General features: G+C 40.2%; 1 protein-coding gene across 1 annotated transcript in view; it reads left to right on the top strand.

Annotated features, from left to right (window-relative positions):
• Window positions 1–8911, top strand: part of si:dkey-17m8.1 (C-Jun-amino-terminal kinase-interacting protein 4) — a 65769-nt gene extending 56858 nt beyond the window's left edge. The window contains exons 18-27 of the mRNA XM_028821260.2: window positions 4953–5091; window positions 5193–5259; window positions 5488–5568; window positions 6230–6297; window positions 6383–6534; window positions 6760–6934; window positions 7026–7139; window positions 7234–7356; window positions 7444–7530; window positions 8361–8911. Coding sequence (XP_028677093.1) covers window positions 4953–5091; window positions 5193–5259; window positions 5488–5568; window positions 6230–6297; window positions 6383–6534; window positions 6760–6934; window positions 7026–7139; window positions 7234–7356; window positions 7444–7530; window positions 8361–8461 — 1107 coding nt within the window. The 3' untranslated portion in view covers window positions 8462–8911. The remainder of the gene's footprint in view (window positions 1–4952; window positions 5092–5192; window positions 5260–5487; window positions 5569–6229; window positions 6298–6382; window positions 6535–6759; window positions 6935–7025; window positions 7140–7233; window positions 7357–7443; window positions 7531–8360) is intronic.
• The last annotated feature ends 8751 nt before the right edge of the window (window positions 8912–17662 follow it).

Raw genomic sequence — 17662 nt, forward strand, 5'->3', positions numbered from 1 at the left:
CTTTGTAGTTGAGATGCTCCCTGGCACCTCACATGTTGATAATGTTAATGCTAACAGTGTTCAAAATAATTAGTTTGATAAAGACTTCTGAAGAGAAAAACATTAGATCATTCATGTCACAGTTACAGACATATATTAAACAAGGAAAAATTTGGGAGTGAGGGAACGCAGCATTTAAAGAATGCTAGAGCTCCATATCATAACATTGTTAATTTGATTTTCACAATTTATAATAGCTCTTGTTGCTTGTACCCATTTTGTTCTAACAGATTGCTTTTATTTTGCTTGTTTTGTCATGTTCCTTTTGTTGAATTCAACATAATCTGACAGTTGTGTGTATAGGAGGGCTGTTAACTGTACATACACTGTTTAGCCCAGTTTTCTTCATTAAAGAGTCAACCTTCAGTGATTGTTAGCAATTTATTTAAGTAAACGTAACACTTGCCTGTTTTCAATCTGAATCCCTTATTCATTACCACAATAGGAGTTCTTGTGTGCAGTGGTTTGGAAAAAAATCAAGAATTAATGACAAAAAAACTATTGATGCCTTGATTGCATTAGAGTGTATACCTTCAATTCTAGTTGGCTTAATTCAACCATTTTCATCCCAAATGACGTAGAAAGGTCATTTTCATTCACCTGATATCAGCTCAAGGCAGTGTGGCACAGTGGTTAAGGTTTTGGACTTCAAACCCTGAGGTTGTTATAGTTCAAATCCCACCACTGGTACTGTGTGACCCTCAGCAAGTCACTTCACCTGCCTGTACCACTAATTGGAAAAGAAAAGGAACGTAACCCACTTTATCTCAAATGTTGTAAGATGCTTTAGATAAAGACACTGGTCAAATAAATAAATGTAAATGTAAACTTCAGTGATTCTGATTGGCCGTAAGTAAAATTCGCTGGTCTTGCAGACTTTCACTGAAGTTTTCTTGGCTGCATGATTTTGATCTGAGAGATGTTCTTTGTATTAACTAGGAGAAAAAAAGTTGTCTGAAACAAGTAATGCTATACTTCATAAAACAGTGGTTCACACATTTTCTGCAGGGATTTTTTTTTCCTTCCTTTTAACTTGGCCATTAGTAAATTCAGCAAAATGTACAATTACTTCATAGCTATTGTATTGTATGTTAGAGTTGTGCATCAAGGAGCTGGAATAGGCCTTTGCACCACCAATGACACACGTGGATCCAACAAATTGGTGATGGTACTCCTTCCATCATACTGACAGAATAGAATTTCTCACAGCCCTAAGAGATGGGCACAAAGAGCCACTGATGCTCATGCATTCTAAATGAATTTGTTTGATTTAATTAATGTCCAAGTTAAACCTCCTTTATAGTCTCTTTGTTTGTAAAATAAATATCAGGATAAGATGAAAAAAAAAAACACAAGCTGGTTAGGTTTGCAGATGATCCAAACTAGGAGGAAGGCAGATAATGCAGAATCAGCCAAATCATTATAGAGGGATCTGGGCAGAATACAGGCTTCGGTAGGTGGCAGATGAAGTTTTAATGTGAGTAAAGGTAGGGCATTACAAGAAGGAACTAGACATTTTAGGTTTGAACACAAGTGAAATTTGAAACTTAAAAATACAACTTATGCAAAAGACCTGGAAAATGTAAAAATAGTGATGAGTCTGGACGGTGCACAGAAGCCATTAGGAAGAATAATAGGATATTGGGTAATATAATATAGTACAACACATTTAAGCAAAGGGAAAATATGGTTAAGTTATGTAATGCACTAATGAGGCCTTATCTCATCTATCTATTATATAAAAAAATCCTGGGACGAGATAAGACTTTTTATCCTGGGACAAGACCAGACTTTTTCAGAGAGATAAAAGTCCCACAAGACGAGACTTTGTGACCAGAGGTTTAACCACGCCTGGGGCCAGAAATAAATGACAAAGAGTAGAAGACAAAGTAGAATGTCGTAAAGAGGTTCAAAAACATTGGCGCGATACACATGCAGAGCAGGTTAGAGATAATGAAAGTACTAAAATTCAAAAGTCTCAAAAAACGGATAGTAAAGATCGCATTAGCGCTAACAAACAAAAATTATTACTCGGTGAAAAGAGATCAAATATGTGGACATAGGTGATATGACAGAAGTATGTAGATATTGTTCAGCTTTAAAGTTTAAGTCAGAGACTTGTAGATCATCTAATTCGTGCTGCCATCAGGGAAAAGTAGTGTTTCTTCCCAATGAAGAGGCGTATCTGCGAAAATTAAAAGATTTGTTATTTGGTGAAAGTGAAATCTAGAAACGCTGCAGGCAAAATATCGAAATCTACAATAATCTGTTCGTGTTCGCATCATTCAGTGCTCAGAACGTAGATTTATACGATTCGGGACCATACACTATGAGAATCTGTGGTCCCGCAACAATTAAAGCTACAACAAGTTTAATTTCAAAGAAACCACAATTCGGTCAGATTTATATTTATGATCACTGAGAAGTGATGCAACATGGAATCGAAAGAGTTAAACGATCGGACATATTAGAAATTCTACATCCAATAATGGATACAAATCCATACGTCCAAGAGTTTCGCACTTTACACGAAATGTATCTGAAAAATACGGACAAAGAAATTTTCTTGGATTTCTATATGAATCGGAAAGATCACACTCGCATATATAATAAATAGACGTGACGAATTGTCAGCAATAATAGTTCTGAAAGATGGAGATATCAAAGACAGAGTTGATATTCATGTATATCCAAAAGCACAGCATGATTCGTCGCAAGCAGCAGATCCGGGAAATGAGTAGCGCGTAGGGCAAACACAGGGGTTGGCGAGCAGGGGGCAGTGCCCCCTAGTATTTTAAAAAGGAAATTACTATGCTAGAGAAAGTCCAGAGAAGAAAGATTAGAAGACGGTGGAGTATGAACTATAAAGAAAGGTTGAAGGAGTTGAACTTTTTAGGTTTAGGCAAACCAAAATTAAGGGGTGACATGTTTTTAAAATTACAAAAGTAATTGATATGGAGGATCTCAGCTATTACTTTAAATGAAGCTGTTCAATAAGAACTTTGGGACACAAATGGAAACATGCTTTGGGTAGACTCCACACAAATACTAGAAACGTTTTTATTTTCATACAGAGAACCATAGACCTGCAGGGAAAATAGCTGGTAGAGTGTGGTACTTGAGATCTTTCAGAACTTGACTCGATATGATTTTGGAAAAACTAGGCAACTAGAGTTAGCGAGGTTTATTTAGCTGTTTGGCCTGTTCTCATCAAAATTATTTTAATGTTCTGACTACTGCCTTTTTGTAGTTACTTCAAGTTCCTGGTACTAGCAGAAATAGGACATCAGGAAAATCCAATGTTTTCAGCTAGAAGAGCTTAAAATACACAAAGATGGCAGTGCAGCCTACTAAGGCTAGAACATCATAGTCACTTTGTGATCCTAAGCATGTTGTTCCACTTGCTGGACCTCAATTTCTAGGAATGTAGTAACAAATACACTTTATATCATTTTGGAGAAAATTTTCGTGAGGAGATATACCACAGGTATACCGCAGAGGTATTAATGAGACCAGCAGGGGGGCACTTACCTTGTGATCTGTGTGGGAACCCCAGTGCAATGACGGAGACACTGCGTTATAAAAATTGGAGCCATCCTTCATTGGTGATGTAAAATCAAGCTCCTGACTGTCTGTGGTCATAAAATATCCCAGGTAGGGTGTAACTTAATGTCCAGGCTAAATTGCTCACCATGGCCTGGTCATTTTGAACCGCAATCATCCCCTGTTCGCAACCGGCTAACCATCTCTCTCATCACATCACTGCCTACATATATATATATATATATATATATATATATATATATAATCTAAGGTGTGGCAAGCATACTGGTCCAAAATGGCTACCATAGTGTCATCCATGTGATTGCTGTAAAGTAGTGAGAAAAGTGCTATCTAAATGTAAAGGATTAAATGAATTATAAATTCATCAGTTACTGTAAATAAGTGTTAAACTTTGTATAACCATTATTTAAAGTTATTTTGACAGGTTTATTCATTTTTAAATATATGATGAATTATTTCACACACAGGTTTATTTCAAAAAGTTAGATGCTGTAACATCCTCTATTCGTATTTATTAGTTCATCTATTTTCAAACATCAGGGCATAACAGGGAGGCAGGCTGTACCCCTGCAGCTATAGATGCGAAGTAGAAGGTAGCATTGACACGGCTCATAATGTTGAGTTTCATTCTACTGTGGGGGATGTAGTGGGGTTAATCAAAGCTTAAGTCTGTGTTAAAAGTGATTTGGTGCTGTCGTTAAACACCATTATTGTCAAATACGTTTTCCTTAGAGATTTCTGTTGAATGTCTTTCTCAAGTTATCTATTAAATCTCCTTAGTTTCCTTTTTCTTTTTAAAGTAGCAGTGTAGACACATATTGAACACAAACTTGTGGTTACTTTAGGGTTTTTTTTTGTCTTTGCCTGCTGCCCTGACTTGTCTAATGTTCCACATTGTCAAATGCTGACATCTCTGCACAGTAGTTAAACTTAATTTATCTTTTATATACCTTCTAATTTCAGCCGACAAAAGTATTATGTAAGCAAGTACTGTAATTGTTTCTTGTACATCTGGTAAAAAAGCCAGTGCCTGAACACAAAGCAAATCTTTATAATGCTTAGGATGTGTATGATGTAAGGAAAGGCACAAGAAAGCCTGTAATTTGTGCGGTGTATATGTGTTAAAACTGCAGATGAACCTGAGCCGCAAGAAAAGTGACTGTTGGAATATAACAGGGTACTTGTAAAAACTGTGTAAGCAAAAATCACGCACCCCCAGCATTTCATTTGAACAGCTGAACATTGGTGTGTTTGTGCCACTTGCTGGCCTCCTACTTTTCACTGCCTACAGCTTTTCTTGTTTCTCTTGTGGTAAATTACTAATTAATGTGCACAACTTTGTTTTTCAGTCATCCATTTGGGTTATCTCGGGGACTCATTCATGCAGTGACGTGACTATTCTTGATCCACTTCGCTCCAATCATGTCTTGGATCGGTTCAGTCTCCCTTTGGGTGCTAAAGCAACATGCATTGCCTGCTCCCCACCTGGTAAACCTACACATTGCATTTCTTTGTGTCAGTTTAGCCTTGTACCGAGTTTCTTGACTTCTCATTAATCCTTAAATTGAAAATCTCTGTTTTTGTTCTAGGCAAATGTAGTAATGCTTCTTCTGTGTCTTGTGCTGGCACTGTGTGGATTGGCACCCAGGAAGGAAGGTCAGTCGACATTGTAGATCTTTTCCTCTGAAGTGTTTTTGTAGTAATTGGGATTTTTATTTATTTTTTTTTAACTGAGCTACCTTCAATGCAGAGTTCCACAGTGCAGTCTCTCCAACTACTGAACTTGTTTTAATGTTTGGTTACAGCCTGCAGTATAATCCAGTGTAGTTAGTTGTATGACCCAAAGTTGCATTTGACAGAGAATAACTAAAGTTTTCTCCATAGTGTGTTCCTGCATTCCGCACAGGGTGAGCGAAGACGCTGTTTACAGATGGTGAAAATGCAGGAGGGGCTACATTCTCTTACGTGAGTCAGCTTCATTGTGTCTAGTATTTCCTCTGTGAGGTATGTTTGCCTTACTTTGATTGTCAACTGTTGAGACAATGCACCTGAAAAGCTGAAAACTGACATAGAGGGTCTACCAAATCAACAATTAAACTCCCACAATTTTGGCGTCGTTCAATAATAGAGTCAAGCCATTGGGCCCAAATATTGTCTGGTGCTCAAAGTGCAACTTTAAGTCAGTAAGAATTAGAATGTTGGTGGTGCTTAGGATTAACATGTTGCTTTTTTATATATATAAAATAAAAAAGCAGACATACCAGAGCCCCAAAGTTATTGTACTTCTGGGTGTGTTAGAAATTTCATACAAATTGAGGTTCATATCCTCTAGAAGTTATGGAGCAGCTAATATCTGGAACATCTGAAAGCAGCCCATGCTGTTTTTTTATTGAGATTGGTTAGAAAATTGCTCTTTTTCACTCTTAGTTTGTTTTACACCCTCACTTCTGTGACGTCATGTAAATGGTAATAATTGGCATTATATGTGGTACCTTAACCTGGTAAAGAACACTGCTCAAAAATCAATTTAAATCAAAATGTCAAGATTTGTTTCTACCTTCAAAGTAAGCATTTAGGAATTTATTAAAATGCAACTTTTTACTTCATTTAATCCCCCCCAACAAAGGAACACAAAGGACCACATGATTGCTGGACTTGCAAATGGTACTTTGGCCATTTTTTCCCGTGACGCGGGTAAGTTATTTTGGACACAAACGTTGGTTTGTTGCCTAATCTGTCTCCCTGACTTTGTGCTGACAGTCATCTTTGGTTTCTATAGGTGGTGCTTGGGACCTCCAATGTCAGCGTTTTGTGAGTGTGGGATCAGCACCTGTGCAGCCAATACGGTGCTCACTGGCAATTCAAGATAGTCTGTGGTGTGGCTACTGGAATAACATTCATATAATCAATATGCAGAGTGGAGCAATGGAGGTTTGTGCACTCTGGACACACAGCACTATTACCTGTACAGATTTTTGTTTTAAGCTTGCAGTCCAGTATTACTATTGCCTTTCCTCTCCTGACCTTAACAAAAGCATTATTTTATTTAACAGTGGTGAATACAGTCAGTCACGTACCATTTTGGTATTAAAAAATTCTTCATATCTGAATTTTCAATGTTCTTACAGCACTAAATATCTGCTACAATTTTTCCAGCGCTCCATTTCTGTCTCTTCACGCCGTGAGCAGCAAGTACGCTTCCTTTGCCATGTTGGCTCAGGTGTATGGGTTTCCTGCAGGCTGGACTCTGTGCTGCGACTTTACGACTGTCAAACCAGTGGTCAGTTGCTTCAGGAAGTGGATATGATGCCGCTGGTTACAGCCACACTTGGTAAATTGCCCACTTGATCAATGTTTATTTGGATTTAATGAATTAAACTTTTTTTATGGACATCTGTTATTTATGTGTGCTTTCTCAACAGGACCGTCCATATCGTCCCTGTCTCTGTTCCAGGTTTCATGCCTGGCTGCCCTTTGTGGGCGTCTGTGGATTGGGATGGGAAGTGGTGCTATTTTTTCAGTTCCACTCCTTCAGGGTGAGCACCTGCAGATAAGCCTCTGCCAGAGTCTTTCATGTCTGGTGGTGAAGTTCAGTAAATTATTACTTAGAATTATAATGCTTTCCTGCAGAACGTGAAAATTGCCAGGGACAGAATAAGACAGCACCTTACATCCCATACTGCTCTGTTTCTACTGCCCAAGTTTGCTTCCACGGACACAGAGATGCTGTGCGTTTCTTTGTTTCAGTAGCTGGTACGTCATTTACAGGGGGGAGGGAAACTTTAGGGATGTCTGTGCTTGTTTAAGATGGTAAGAATAGTCTGTCTGCTTTGTTTGTAGGGTGTATTAACCCATGCCTTGCTGGTAATGCTAAGATGACATATCTAGTGATGAGTGGAGGAGAGGGCTATATCAACTTTCGTATTGGTAAGAAAAATCTACATTCTTGTTATACTATTTGAAAACTGTTTAAAAGAAATGGCAAATTGGGGAAAAAATTACTTTAGGCACTTTTTTTATACAGCAACAAAATTGGAACATGTAGCTTGCAGACGATCAAAACTATTTTGCGCAGGGGTTGTAATGCAGTTACCAGTCAATGTACGAGGGACGTTCAAAAAGTTTCCGCACTTTTATATTTTCGTTGGAAACGGTGAAAGCAGGAGTAGTAGTTAAAAAGTTGATACAACGCTGGGAAAATTGCATCGCAAAGGAAGGTGACTATGTAGAAAAGCGCCCGTAATTTGTTTTTTGAAATTCTTAATAGAGTTTTAAAAAAAAGTGAGGAAACGTTTTGAACGTCCCTCATATTTTTAAATCATTGTAATTTGTACCATTTCAGATAAATATAATTAATACTCTTAATATTGTCTGAACTAATCTCTTAATATGCCAAGATTTCAATACTGTTCTCGATGATCCACATGTGAATGAAACTGGTGGAAATACAAGTTTGTGTAGCTGGTGACTTGTCGTAAAGGGTACTAACTATATAACATAGCCCTAACTACAAGACCACACTGAATTGGTGCTATCTGCCTTTTTGACGTAATAGTTCAATATACCATCTACTTTCCTTAGTTAACTAAAACAACTGTTGAACCAGTAAGCACGTTTTCTGTATATTTGCATGTTTTCCTTTACTTTCATTAAGTAGACGACTAAACACTACTCACTTGGATCAGTTTTGGGATACTTTCATAAAAAACAAATGTGTCAAATCTGGCCTAAGTAATACAAACCTTTTTTTTTTTTAGGTGATGATGGAGTAGACAAGGATGATGGATCTGAAGATGCCCTTCTGCGACGAGCAGAGAGGAGTCACATGATCATATGGCAATACTCTACACCATCCTGAAAGACTTGTGTGGTCTGAATCTTAAATATCAGTCCTCAAGGCAGGGTTCTCTCAGACGGTCCAAACTTACCTCAGATAGCTATAGTTTAGCCCTTGACCTGAGATTAACAATGTGATATTGTCCTTCCTCGTGTTTTACTCAGGGATTTGTCTTGCTCTATGATCCATGGCAAGGTCGAATTCTAATTAAAAGTATTCTGGTGCTGGAGTGAACTAAGAGTCATGAGCCCGAACGTATCAAAGCAGAGCCAAGCTTGACTTTGCAACATTTAACTGACCAGTGGTTTTACCAAAAAGTCACTGTACTATGCACTTTCTAAGAAAATTATATATTTTTTAAATCTGATGAAATCCAGCATCGTCTTTTTGGTCAGTGTGGGGAAGGGGGGTAGTATCAGGCTTATTCTGATTTTACATACTGTTCTTAATAAAAATATGGCTGCGGTTGGATGTTTTAACTCTTTTCTTGCCTTGTGTTTGCTGCTATGTTGCTGAGGATTCAGGGGTCAAATTGTGACAAAGAACTACATACAGAGAGCAGCTTTAGAGTCGATTAGTGAATAGGGCGTTCATCTGCGTAAAGTGAGTAACACCTTGACAGGTCACAGCCTGCTGAAAGGATTTGGGCTGCAGCATTAGCAAAAAACATTATAAGGATTTCAGTGTTTATTGTTTTATTTGGATACAATAAAACAGATGCTGTTTGAGGTTAAAGGGAGGGTTCATGGTTTCTGTGTGAAGTGACACTTTATCTCCTGCCAGCTGTTCTGCTTTGTCCAGTGTCAAGTTAATCTCTACCTCTTTCCATGGCAGGTGCACTTTATCTTTAGTGTTTCAGTAGAATGTCTAAAGTCACATATCTGAGCTATCTTTAAGACTGAGGGCCCAGGGATATAGTGTTCCTTTCTGTTCTTAGAAATGGTATGCCTTACTAGAAACCACTGGATGAATATCTAACCACCCATTTGTCAACAGACAGAAAAAGGACCAGAATGGGAATGAATCATCATGGAAGCTTATCAAATCAAACCATCACCTTGAGCTTACCTGCTTTCAGTTTACACCCGTGTGGACCAGTTTTCTGCTTCGGTATGATGTTAAATTCAAGCTTTGGCCAATAGTTCTATATCCTCAGTAGGTAAGGAGCTTCCATTATTAATTGTTTTTAGTACAAGCAGTGTATCTGAAAATACTGAACACATAGGTAGAAATAACAGTTTACACGCAATTTGATTTATTCAGAATGATTGTCTAATAATTATCCATGGATGTATTGTGTTTGTATAACTTCTAATAAAAGTAGATATACTTTTATATCACTGAAGCCTCTCTCCAACAAATAGACAAACTTTAGTTGATATACACTTATAAGCCAAAACATTATGACCACCTGCCTAACATGCCGTTAGTCCTCCTTGTGCCAGCTGTGACCTACCGAGGCATGGACTCTACAAGATCTCTGAAATCATCCTGTGGTATCTGGCATCAGGAAATTAGCAGCCAGTCCTCTAACTCCTGTGAGTTGCAAAGTTGCAGTCGATTGAACTTGTTGTTCCAACACAGCCCACAAATGCGGGGCAACCTCTTGAACTTTAAATCATGTTCCTCAACCCATTCACAAACACTTTGTGCAGTATGGTAGGGCTCATTACCCCAATGAAGGATGCCAATTCCATCAGGAAATACTGTTGACATGGAGGTTTTGATTTTTACATGTCAGATTAACAACAACCTGAATGCTGCATTCGTTGCTTTCCCTGCAGAACATTATCCAAACAATCGCACTTCATCCACTGGGTCATCATCTTCCCACAGTGCAAACTGCTTCCAATCACTTCCCCAGCTAAACAAAATACATGTACTGGGCTGTCCACATAACACGACATAAAGGATTCTTTGGATATTGGTCCATTAATCCAAGATTGAGTTCACATGCTCGCGTGCCCACTGTAGGTGCATTTTAGGGGTGACGGGTTACCATGAACACTCTTGACTACTGTGCAGCTACACAGTCCCGTTTGTAGTAAGTAATCAATGCACTGCTTGTTGTGATAAGTTACTCCTGTAACCATCATTAAAGTTATGTTATTTGTACCATAGTAATCCTTCTGTTGGTTCGTACCAGATGGAATAGCCATCACGGACCTCTTGCATCAGTGAGTCGTGGCCACCCAACACTTCGTTGGCAGTTTGTGATATTTTATTTTTTTCCCCTCTTCAAACCACAGTCCATAGGTACTCACCATAGCTGATGTCAAGCTCCCCACAAGTCTTGTTGTTACAAAAATGGTTTGACCCTGTCAAATGGCCATAATGGTCAAAGTCATTCAGGGCTTCACATCTGTCCATATTTTCTGCATTCAACACGTGGACCTTGAGTTACCTAATGTCTGCTTACTGTCTAATATATCCCTGACCTTGACATGTGCTGTTATTACAAGTCAGTCGATGTCATTCACTTCATATGGGAGTGCTCGGAATGTTTTGGCTTGTTAGTGTATATTCACCAAAAGGTTATTTAAATTTGTGAAATATTTATACTTGAAAGTATACTTGTGGGTAAAAAATGTACTGATACTGGAGGCAAACACTGAGACACATTAGTAAGAGTAATCCATAATTCTCCTCTGGTTCTGTGAATAAATATAAGCCAGAACACAAGGACCCCAGGTATTTTGAAGTGCTGTGCATTGTTTAATCTTTAAATGCCCATACGTCTCATATGTTGAACTCTTAAAATGTTGTACTGCAGCCAAGAGGGCAAGGGTTCCCAACTTTCATGTGGTTGCAGCCAATCTCTTAATCTGAAGCCAACTAAGTGATGTCTTGCTAAGACTGCCTGTTTGTGGACTGGCTGTGTAAAATCAGAAATACCCCAAAATTTGTGATTCACATTTGAAAGCTTTCAGTTGAACATAAGGAGTTTGATCAAAAGGTTCTAAAAATTTTGCCTGTTGCAGATGGTGCCGTGGAAGTAATCTGTCAAACAGATGTATAAATAGTTGAGAGATGCATAGATGTCAATGCACTCTCCAAAACTGAACTTTGTTATTGTTGTGGAACTCATAAAAAGCACCCTATCCAAAAATAAAAAAAAGGGTCAAAAACTTTGGTCAAATGTGGCCATTCAGCAACTCATTCATTTAATTAGTGTTTTGCTGAAACCACTTGTTCTAAATCAACATGCCGAAGGGCTGGAGACTTTTCATACAACATAGAGTGCAGGTTAGCATCTTGTCACTTAAAGAGGCACCAATCCATCAGTGAGCACAATGACTTGCATACCTGTACATGGCCAATTTACAGTTTCCATTTAACCAAATACACACCTCTGGGATTGGGAAAGAAATCGGAGACTGTGCCCATAGGCAGAATCTGCTGCCTCCACACTGGCAGTGCCTACACTGGGATTTGAACCCCGGATTCTGCAGCTGTGAGTAGCAGTGTATAACCAGCCATGTTGTAGCCATTTGGCAAAAGTGCTTCTGGTTTGATTAAGGGACAAATATAGAGTAATTACCAGAGCTGTTCAAAATGGAGGATAATTTCTGCAGAATGATTATGTCCTTGCATATACCACTGCCTCTACTAGTTTATTTTTATCAAAAAAAAAAAAAAAAAAAAGGAATGTTGGTCACATCCACTTGAACTTATCCCATGTAATTTTTACCCCTCATGAATAACTTTGAGGGATCAGTGGCATTTCTACGTAAAGGGCCATTGGACCTAGCCCTATTGGACAATGGGCAAAAATAAGTAATAGGCTTCCCTCCATAATTTAACTTATTATTGAAATATTTACAACAACCTTCATTTTTGTCATCATAACACATTGTTTGCCAGTTTTCAAACAAATGCTTAATATAACAACTACTCTAGAAAAATCTTTCTTCTTGTCCTATGTAAAATGTGCTAGATGCTGCCAGTCTGTTTCTGGTGGTGGGGCTGCCCAGTTAGCCCTGCACTGTTCTCCTTACCCTACTGTTTTAAAACATGTATATGTGTGTGTATATTATTCATTGCATTCGTAGTCTGAGTCTCGACAACCTGAATTGTGTGGGTGGTTACCTACCAGGTAATGCTTGTTGTTGGTCTGCAATGGAATTACAGGGTCTGACATCCGAGGTTCGATTCCCCGAGAGGGGAGCAGTAGAGTATGTACGCCTGATGAGCCCAAATGAGTGCAAAACACGTCACGTACTCTTTGCATTATTTGACAGTAAACTATGCAATATAAATATATATGTGTATATATATATATGTATATATTTGTATATATATGTATATATATATAATACTAGGGGGCTCTGCCCCCTGCTCGCTTCGCTCACCAATCCCTGTGTTTGGTTAATCCATCCATCCATCATCCTAACTACAGGGTCACTGGGGTCTGCTGGAGCCAATCCCAGCCAAAACAGGGCGCAAGGCAGGAAACAAACCCCAGGCAGGGCGCCAGCCCACTGCAGGGCTCGCACACACACACCAAGCACATACTAGGGACAATTTAGAATCGTTAATCCACCCAACCTGCATGTTTTTGGACTGTGGGAAGAAGCACCCAGAGGAAAGCCACGCAGACACGGGGAGAACTTGGACACTCCACGCATGGAGGACCAGGGAAGCGAACCCAGGTCTCATAACTGCAAGGCAGCAGCGCTACCAACTGTGCCACCGTGCCACTGTTTGGTTAATTGGATATACAATTTTAAAAGCTTTTTTTTTTTCTTTGGAATTGTTTCAGTTTCATTAGTTGCACTTTTTACTTTAAAGGTTTATTAAAAACAATATTTGGAATTACCTTTTCTTCAAGATCGCATAGAATTTTGAATCCATTTTTGGAGATACATTGTGACAACGCAACATATAATCGCCCATGAGTGAATATTGTTTCTGTTTCTTTTAATAAATAATCCGACGTTTTCTATTGGTTGTCCCTTTGATTTGTTAATTGTCATAGCAAAAGCTATTCTCACGGTATAATGTAAACATTTTAATACGAATGGCATATCACGATCTCCTTTGGTGTCTAATGTTATTTGCGGAATATATACATCACCTTATTTGTCGCCTGTTAAAATTTGCATCGCTTCTCCATCATCATAAATATACACCTGACCGAATTGTGTATTCTTTGAAATTAAACTTGTCGTTGCTTTAACTGTTGTGGGATGACCTTGCTTTGTCCTGCTATGTTTTCAATTACACCTGGCTCTGATGATTAATCACCTTTTGTTTGCGCTAATGAGATCTTTTAATTTTTTTTTTTTTTTTTGATACTGTAGCGACTGATGTAATAATGTGTCACAAAAGTTTTTCTTGAACAATCGCACAACTTCGTAAGCCCAAACACAACTGTCTAGCACCCTCTCTGACCCCTCCTCCCCCAGGTCTTGCCTCCCCCTTACCGCATCAATCAGTACCCCGCTGTCAGTCTTCCGTGCTGTACTCTGCCCCCGTCAATCGGACCTATCAGTCACTTAAAACAAAAAAGGCTTCAACCTGCTGGCGAGCTGCCTGTTCTGCTTGCCGCATGTTGTTGTTTTAAGAGCTGGGAGCACATGATGCGTGTCTGCCAAAAGCAATCCCACAACTGCTTAGTTAGAGGTCTGTGGACTTGTTTTAAATGATGGCTCACTGACTTATCTCACGTGACGTTGTAAAAACAATCATTGTCCTTTATTTCCGGCCCGGGCGTGGTTAAATCTTTTTCTTGCAGGACGTATAACACTGGTCCCGTTTATGAAGTTCTAATCTTTTAATTCTGAGCCCTATTGGACTTGCTTTGTTTTCAATTCCACTTGTTCCGGGCTGATTATCACTTTCCTTATTTTCTAAATTTGCACCTAGATTATTGTTTTTCTTTTTAGCATTTTTTTCTCTCCACCGCATGTGTGTCTCTTTTCTCCGCGCTTTTCTTTCGTCTTTGTTTAGTCGTCGACCTTTCATTTCTACCCTATTCATTTCATTTCTACCGTATTGACCTTATACACTTTATATGCACTGAGAGCCATGGAGCTGTGTGTGGTGCGTGACGGCCTTTACGCTACTGATTTTTTTTTCTGCCCGTGGTCTTATCTTGTAAGTAGGGCATGTCTTGCACCGTGGCAAGTGTCTTTGGTCTCGCGGGTCTTTAAAATTGTCTTCCGAGAGGATCACGTATCGTAGCCTTGCTTTTGCTTTGCTTTCCAGGATTTCCTTTTATAATAGAGATATATAATATTCAGCTTTTTACAGTTAAAGCTATGCAGCACATTCCTGTGAAGACGTATGAAACGTATAGTACAGTGTCCTTATTCAAAGGTAGTCATAGTAATTTGAAAAAAATAAGAGAGGCACAGTATCCAGAAATTCACAAGACATTACGATGCGTCTTGATATTCACCCACCATCAAGCGGAGTCATGCTGAATTTGAAAAAGTCATCAAGAAAACCCTAATTTGCTCCATCAGCTTCATAGAATTATACACATACTTAGCCGGTCTTCCTCGCTTACTAATGTAACTGTTTTGCGAGGGCTATGGCTCTTTAGATGTCTGTTAGTTTCGGTTTTAACTGACCTAAAGTGTTAAGCAGAGGTGTGTTTTTTGGAGTGGGTGATGACCATGGTGAGAGGAGTCCTTGGTGGTCCTTTTGTTAGTGGCACTAGGGGCATACGGGTCTGCAACAGCTGACATGAGTCAGATCAACCTGCACCTAACATCTCCACATAGACAGTGACCAGGCGTGACATTCAACCGCAAGTGGCAAAAACGCCTACCCTCTACCGACCTGAACATGATAATTTAAACTCTTTGCCTTGACAGATAGTGACTGAAGAGATGCTATTTGTGCATGTCGTTCACTCCAAGGCTAAATATTAAGTCTCCTTTTTCACTGAGATAAAACCAGACTTTGCTAGTGCACTGAAACTACAGAGGGGAGTTCTCCTGCCTGAGAAGGAACATTCTAGAATAACACAGTAGCCGCACAATAATAACATCTGGACAGGTTACAAAAGAAGTTGTTATGAAAGAAGAGTGGTGTACAAGAGCAGTGGAAAGATAATAAAATGGATTTACTTGCCAGAGATGGCACCCGCAAAGAGGATTTCCAATGTGTGGACTCTTCACCAGCTTGCCATTACACATCATCCGCCACCTCCCGCAGCTCATCATCTGTCTGATCGCTACCAGCTGCCTTATGGTGCCGCAGATGATTACTGTGAAGACAAATATTACTCACTAATTTAGCAGAAGAGAGACTTTCCAATACATCGGTGGTCCACCCCTCCCTGCCATTCTTCCTGTAACTCACATGAAGAAGGACAAGCAGCAGCCGGACACCAGTGCCGCCATGACTATCACTCCAATGATGACAGGGACAGCGTTGTCAAGCTGGAGGCTCAGCCGTGCCCGAGGAGGCATTGTCTCTTCATCGGGGGGCAGTGTAGGTATGGTCCGTATGGTTTGGTGGGTTGGGTTCTGCTGGTGCTGCACTGTTCAAAGATTTGAGAGCTTAGAAAGTTAAGGCAGGATGGACCCAAACTTCACCTGTCATGTCTTAAGACAGTTTTAGTTGCCTAACCTTTGACTTCATAGAACATGGTAGTCAAGACAGTGTCATTTATGGACAACAGAAGACACCGATACTCCTTTTCATCATCTTTGGTCACCTGATTGAGCACAAGTCGTGGCTCTTTGGTGACCGCAAACACTTGGAAGTCTTCATTTTTGCGGGTCTTCTGTGGACAGGAGCAGCAAAGATGCCGGTAAAAATGGAGTTCTGCACATCCTCCCAGTCACAGGGTCTTGTGAAATCAGAACAATTATGTCCCATTCCCAGCTTTTAGTTACTGAATGGTGGTGGCAGAGTGCCCACGTTGGTGGAGATACACTGCCCAGATTGTGTCCTACGTGAGAGGTGATTGCACACTCACCAGTTTTAGCGCTCGGGAGAACTGGTATTCCTTCTTGCTCCGGGCAAGGCTGTGCCAAGGTAGGAAGCAGTCTAGTACTATCTCCTCCCCCTCCATCACCTGCAGGGTGAACTCTGTAAGCAGAACATGAGCGCTGTGAGCTCCATCATAAGCTTACGCATTCACTAAGGCAAAGGCAGTGTGACAGCTCACCTCCACACAGCCTGTTGGCCTCAGGAGTTGGACAGTATTGGACAGTCATGTCGCACGACTTGCAGTTGACTACCTCCTGGTACATGACTCCTAGAAATGGGGTGGGGATAGTGAAGAGGAGAAATAAAGAGTAGAGCACCTTAAGAGAGAGAGAAACTAGGCAAGCTCTGGTGTGTTGTCAGGGAAAATCAACCACTAGTGGGGTGAATTGGGGAACTGTAATCCACATACCCACCAGCAGAGGGTAGTGATGGGTCAGGTGGGAGAGTAGACCATCTGAGCCACGGAATTAAGAGAAGAGGTAGGCATCACTCACCGCACTTGTTAGGGCAGAGTCCTGTGAGTAGAAAAGAGACACCACAAAAGCGTAAGGCACGGTCACTCTGCCTCCATGAGTCCAAACATGGACGAGTGTTCAAAAGTGGCATTGCATTCAGAGTAGCCATTGGAGGAAGAGGCAAGTGCTTTTGTATTTAAGACCATCTGACCTGTCTTGACAAACTCGGCCAGGTGCTTCTGCAGAATTTCCTTCCCCTTCTCCATGATATTGATGAGCTCAAACAGGACCTCAGGACCTGAGGAGAGAAGGCATGTCATAACTGGCCATTACTGAGGGTCTGTCGTTGGCTTCCTGAAAGCTGAGAATGTGAAGGGTCAAGGTGTAATAAGCTCAAGTCAAAATGTCCACTCTGTCAAAATGATGGACAAGGCATATGAGCATCGTAAATGAATGTGGTGACAACACTAGGGGACCAGAGCCAAGCAGGAGCCAACCCTTAACAAGGTCTGGCTATTGCAAGCCACACTCACGGTGGGACAATTAACCTAAAACACACATCTTTGCGGATGGGGGAAGGAAAGCCACACAACCACGGGGAGAACATGTGAACAGTAATGGGTAGAGTAAGCAGGAGAAGAGAGAGAGAGGGGGGCAAGTGCCATAACAGTGAGAGGGTGACTGGTCACTGGGGTGACTGGGAGTTCTCCTTTAGCTGTGTTGCCTGAAGGGGTTATTCTGTAATCCAAAGGCCCTGGGTAGCTACTAGCAGTCACATTGAGGATAAGTGGCTATTTCTGAGCTGTGATGATGACCA

Source organism: Erpetoichthys calabaricus, chromosome 16 (assembly GCF_900747795.2).
Source record: "Erpetoichthys calabaricus chromosome 16, fErpCal1.3, whole genome shotgun sequence".
Classification (NCBI taxonomy): domain Eukaryota; kingdom Metazoa; phylum Chordata; class Cladistia; order Polypteriformes; family Polypteridae; genus Erpetoichthys; species Erpetoichthys calabaricus.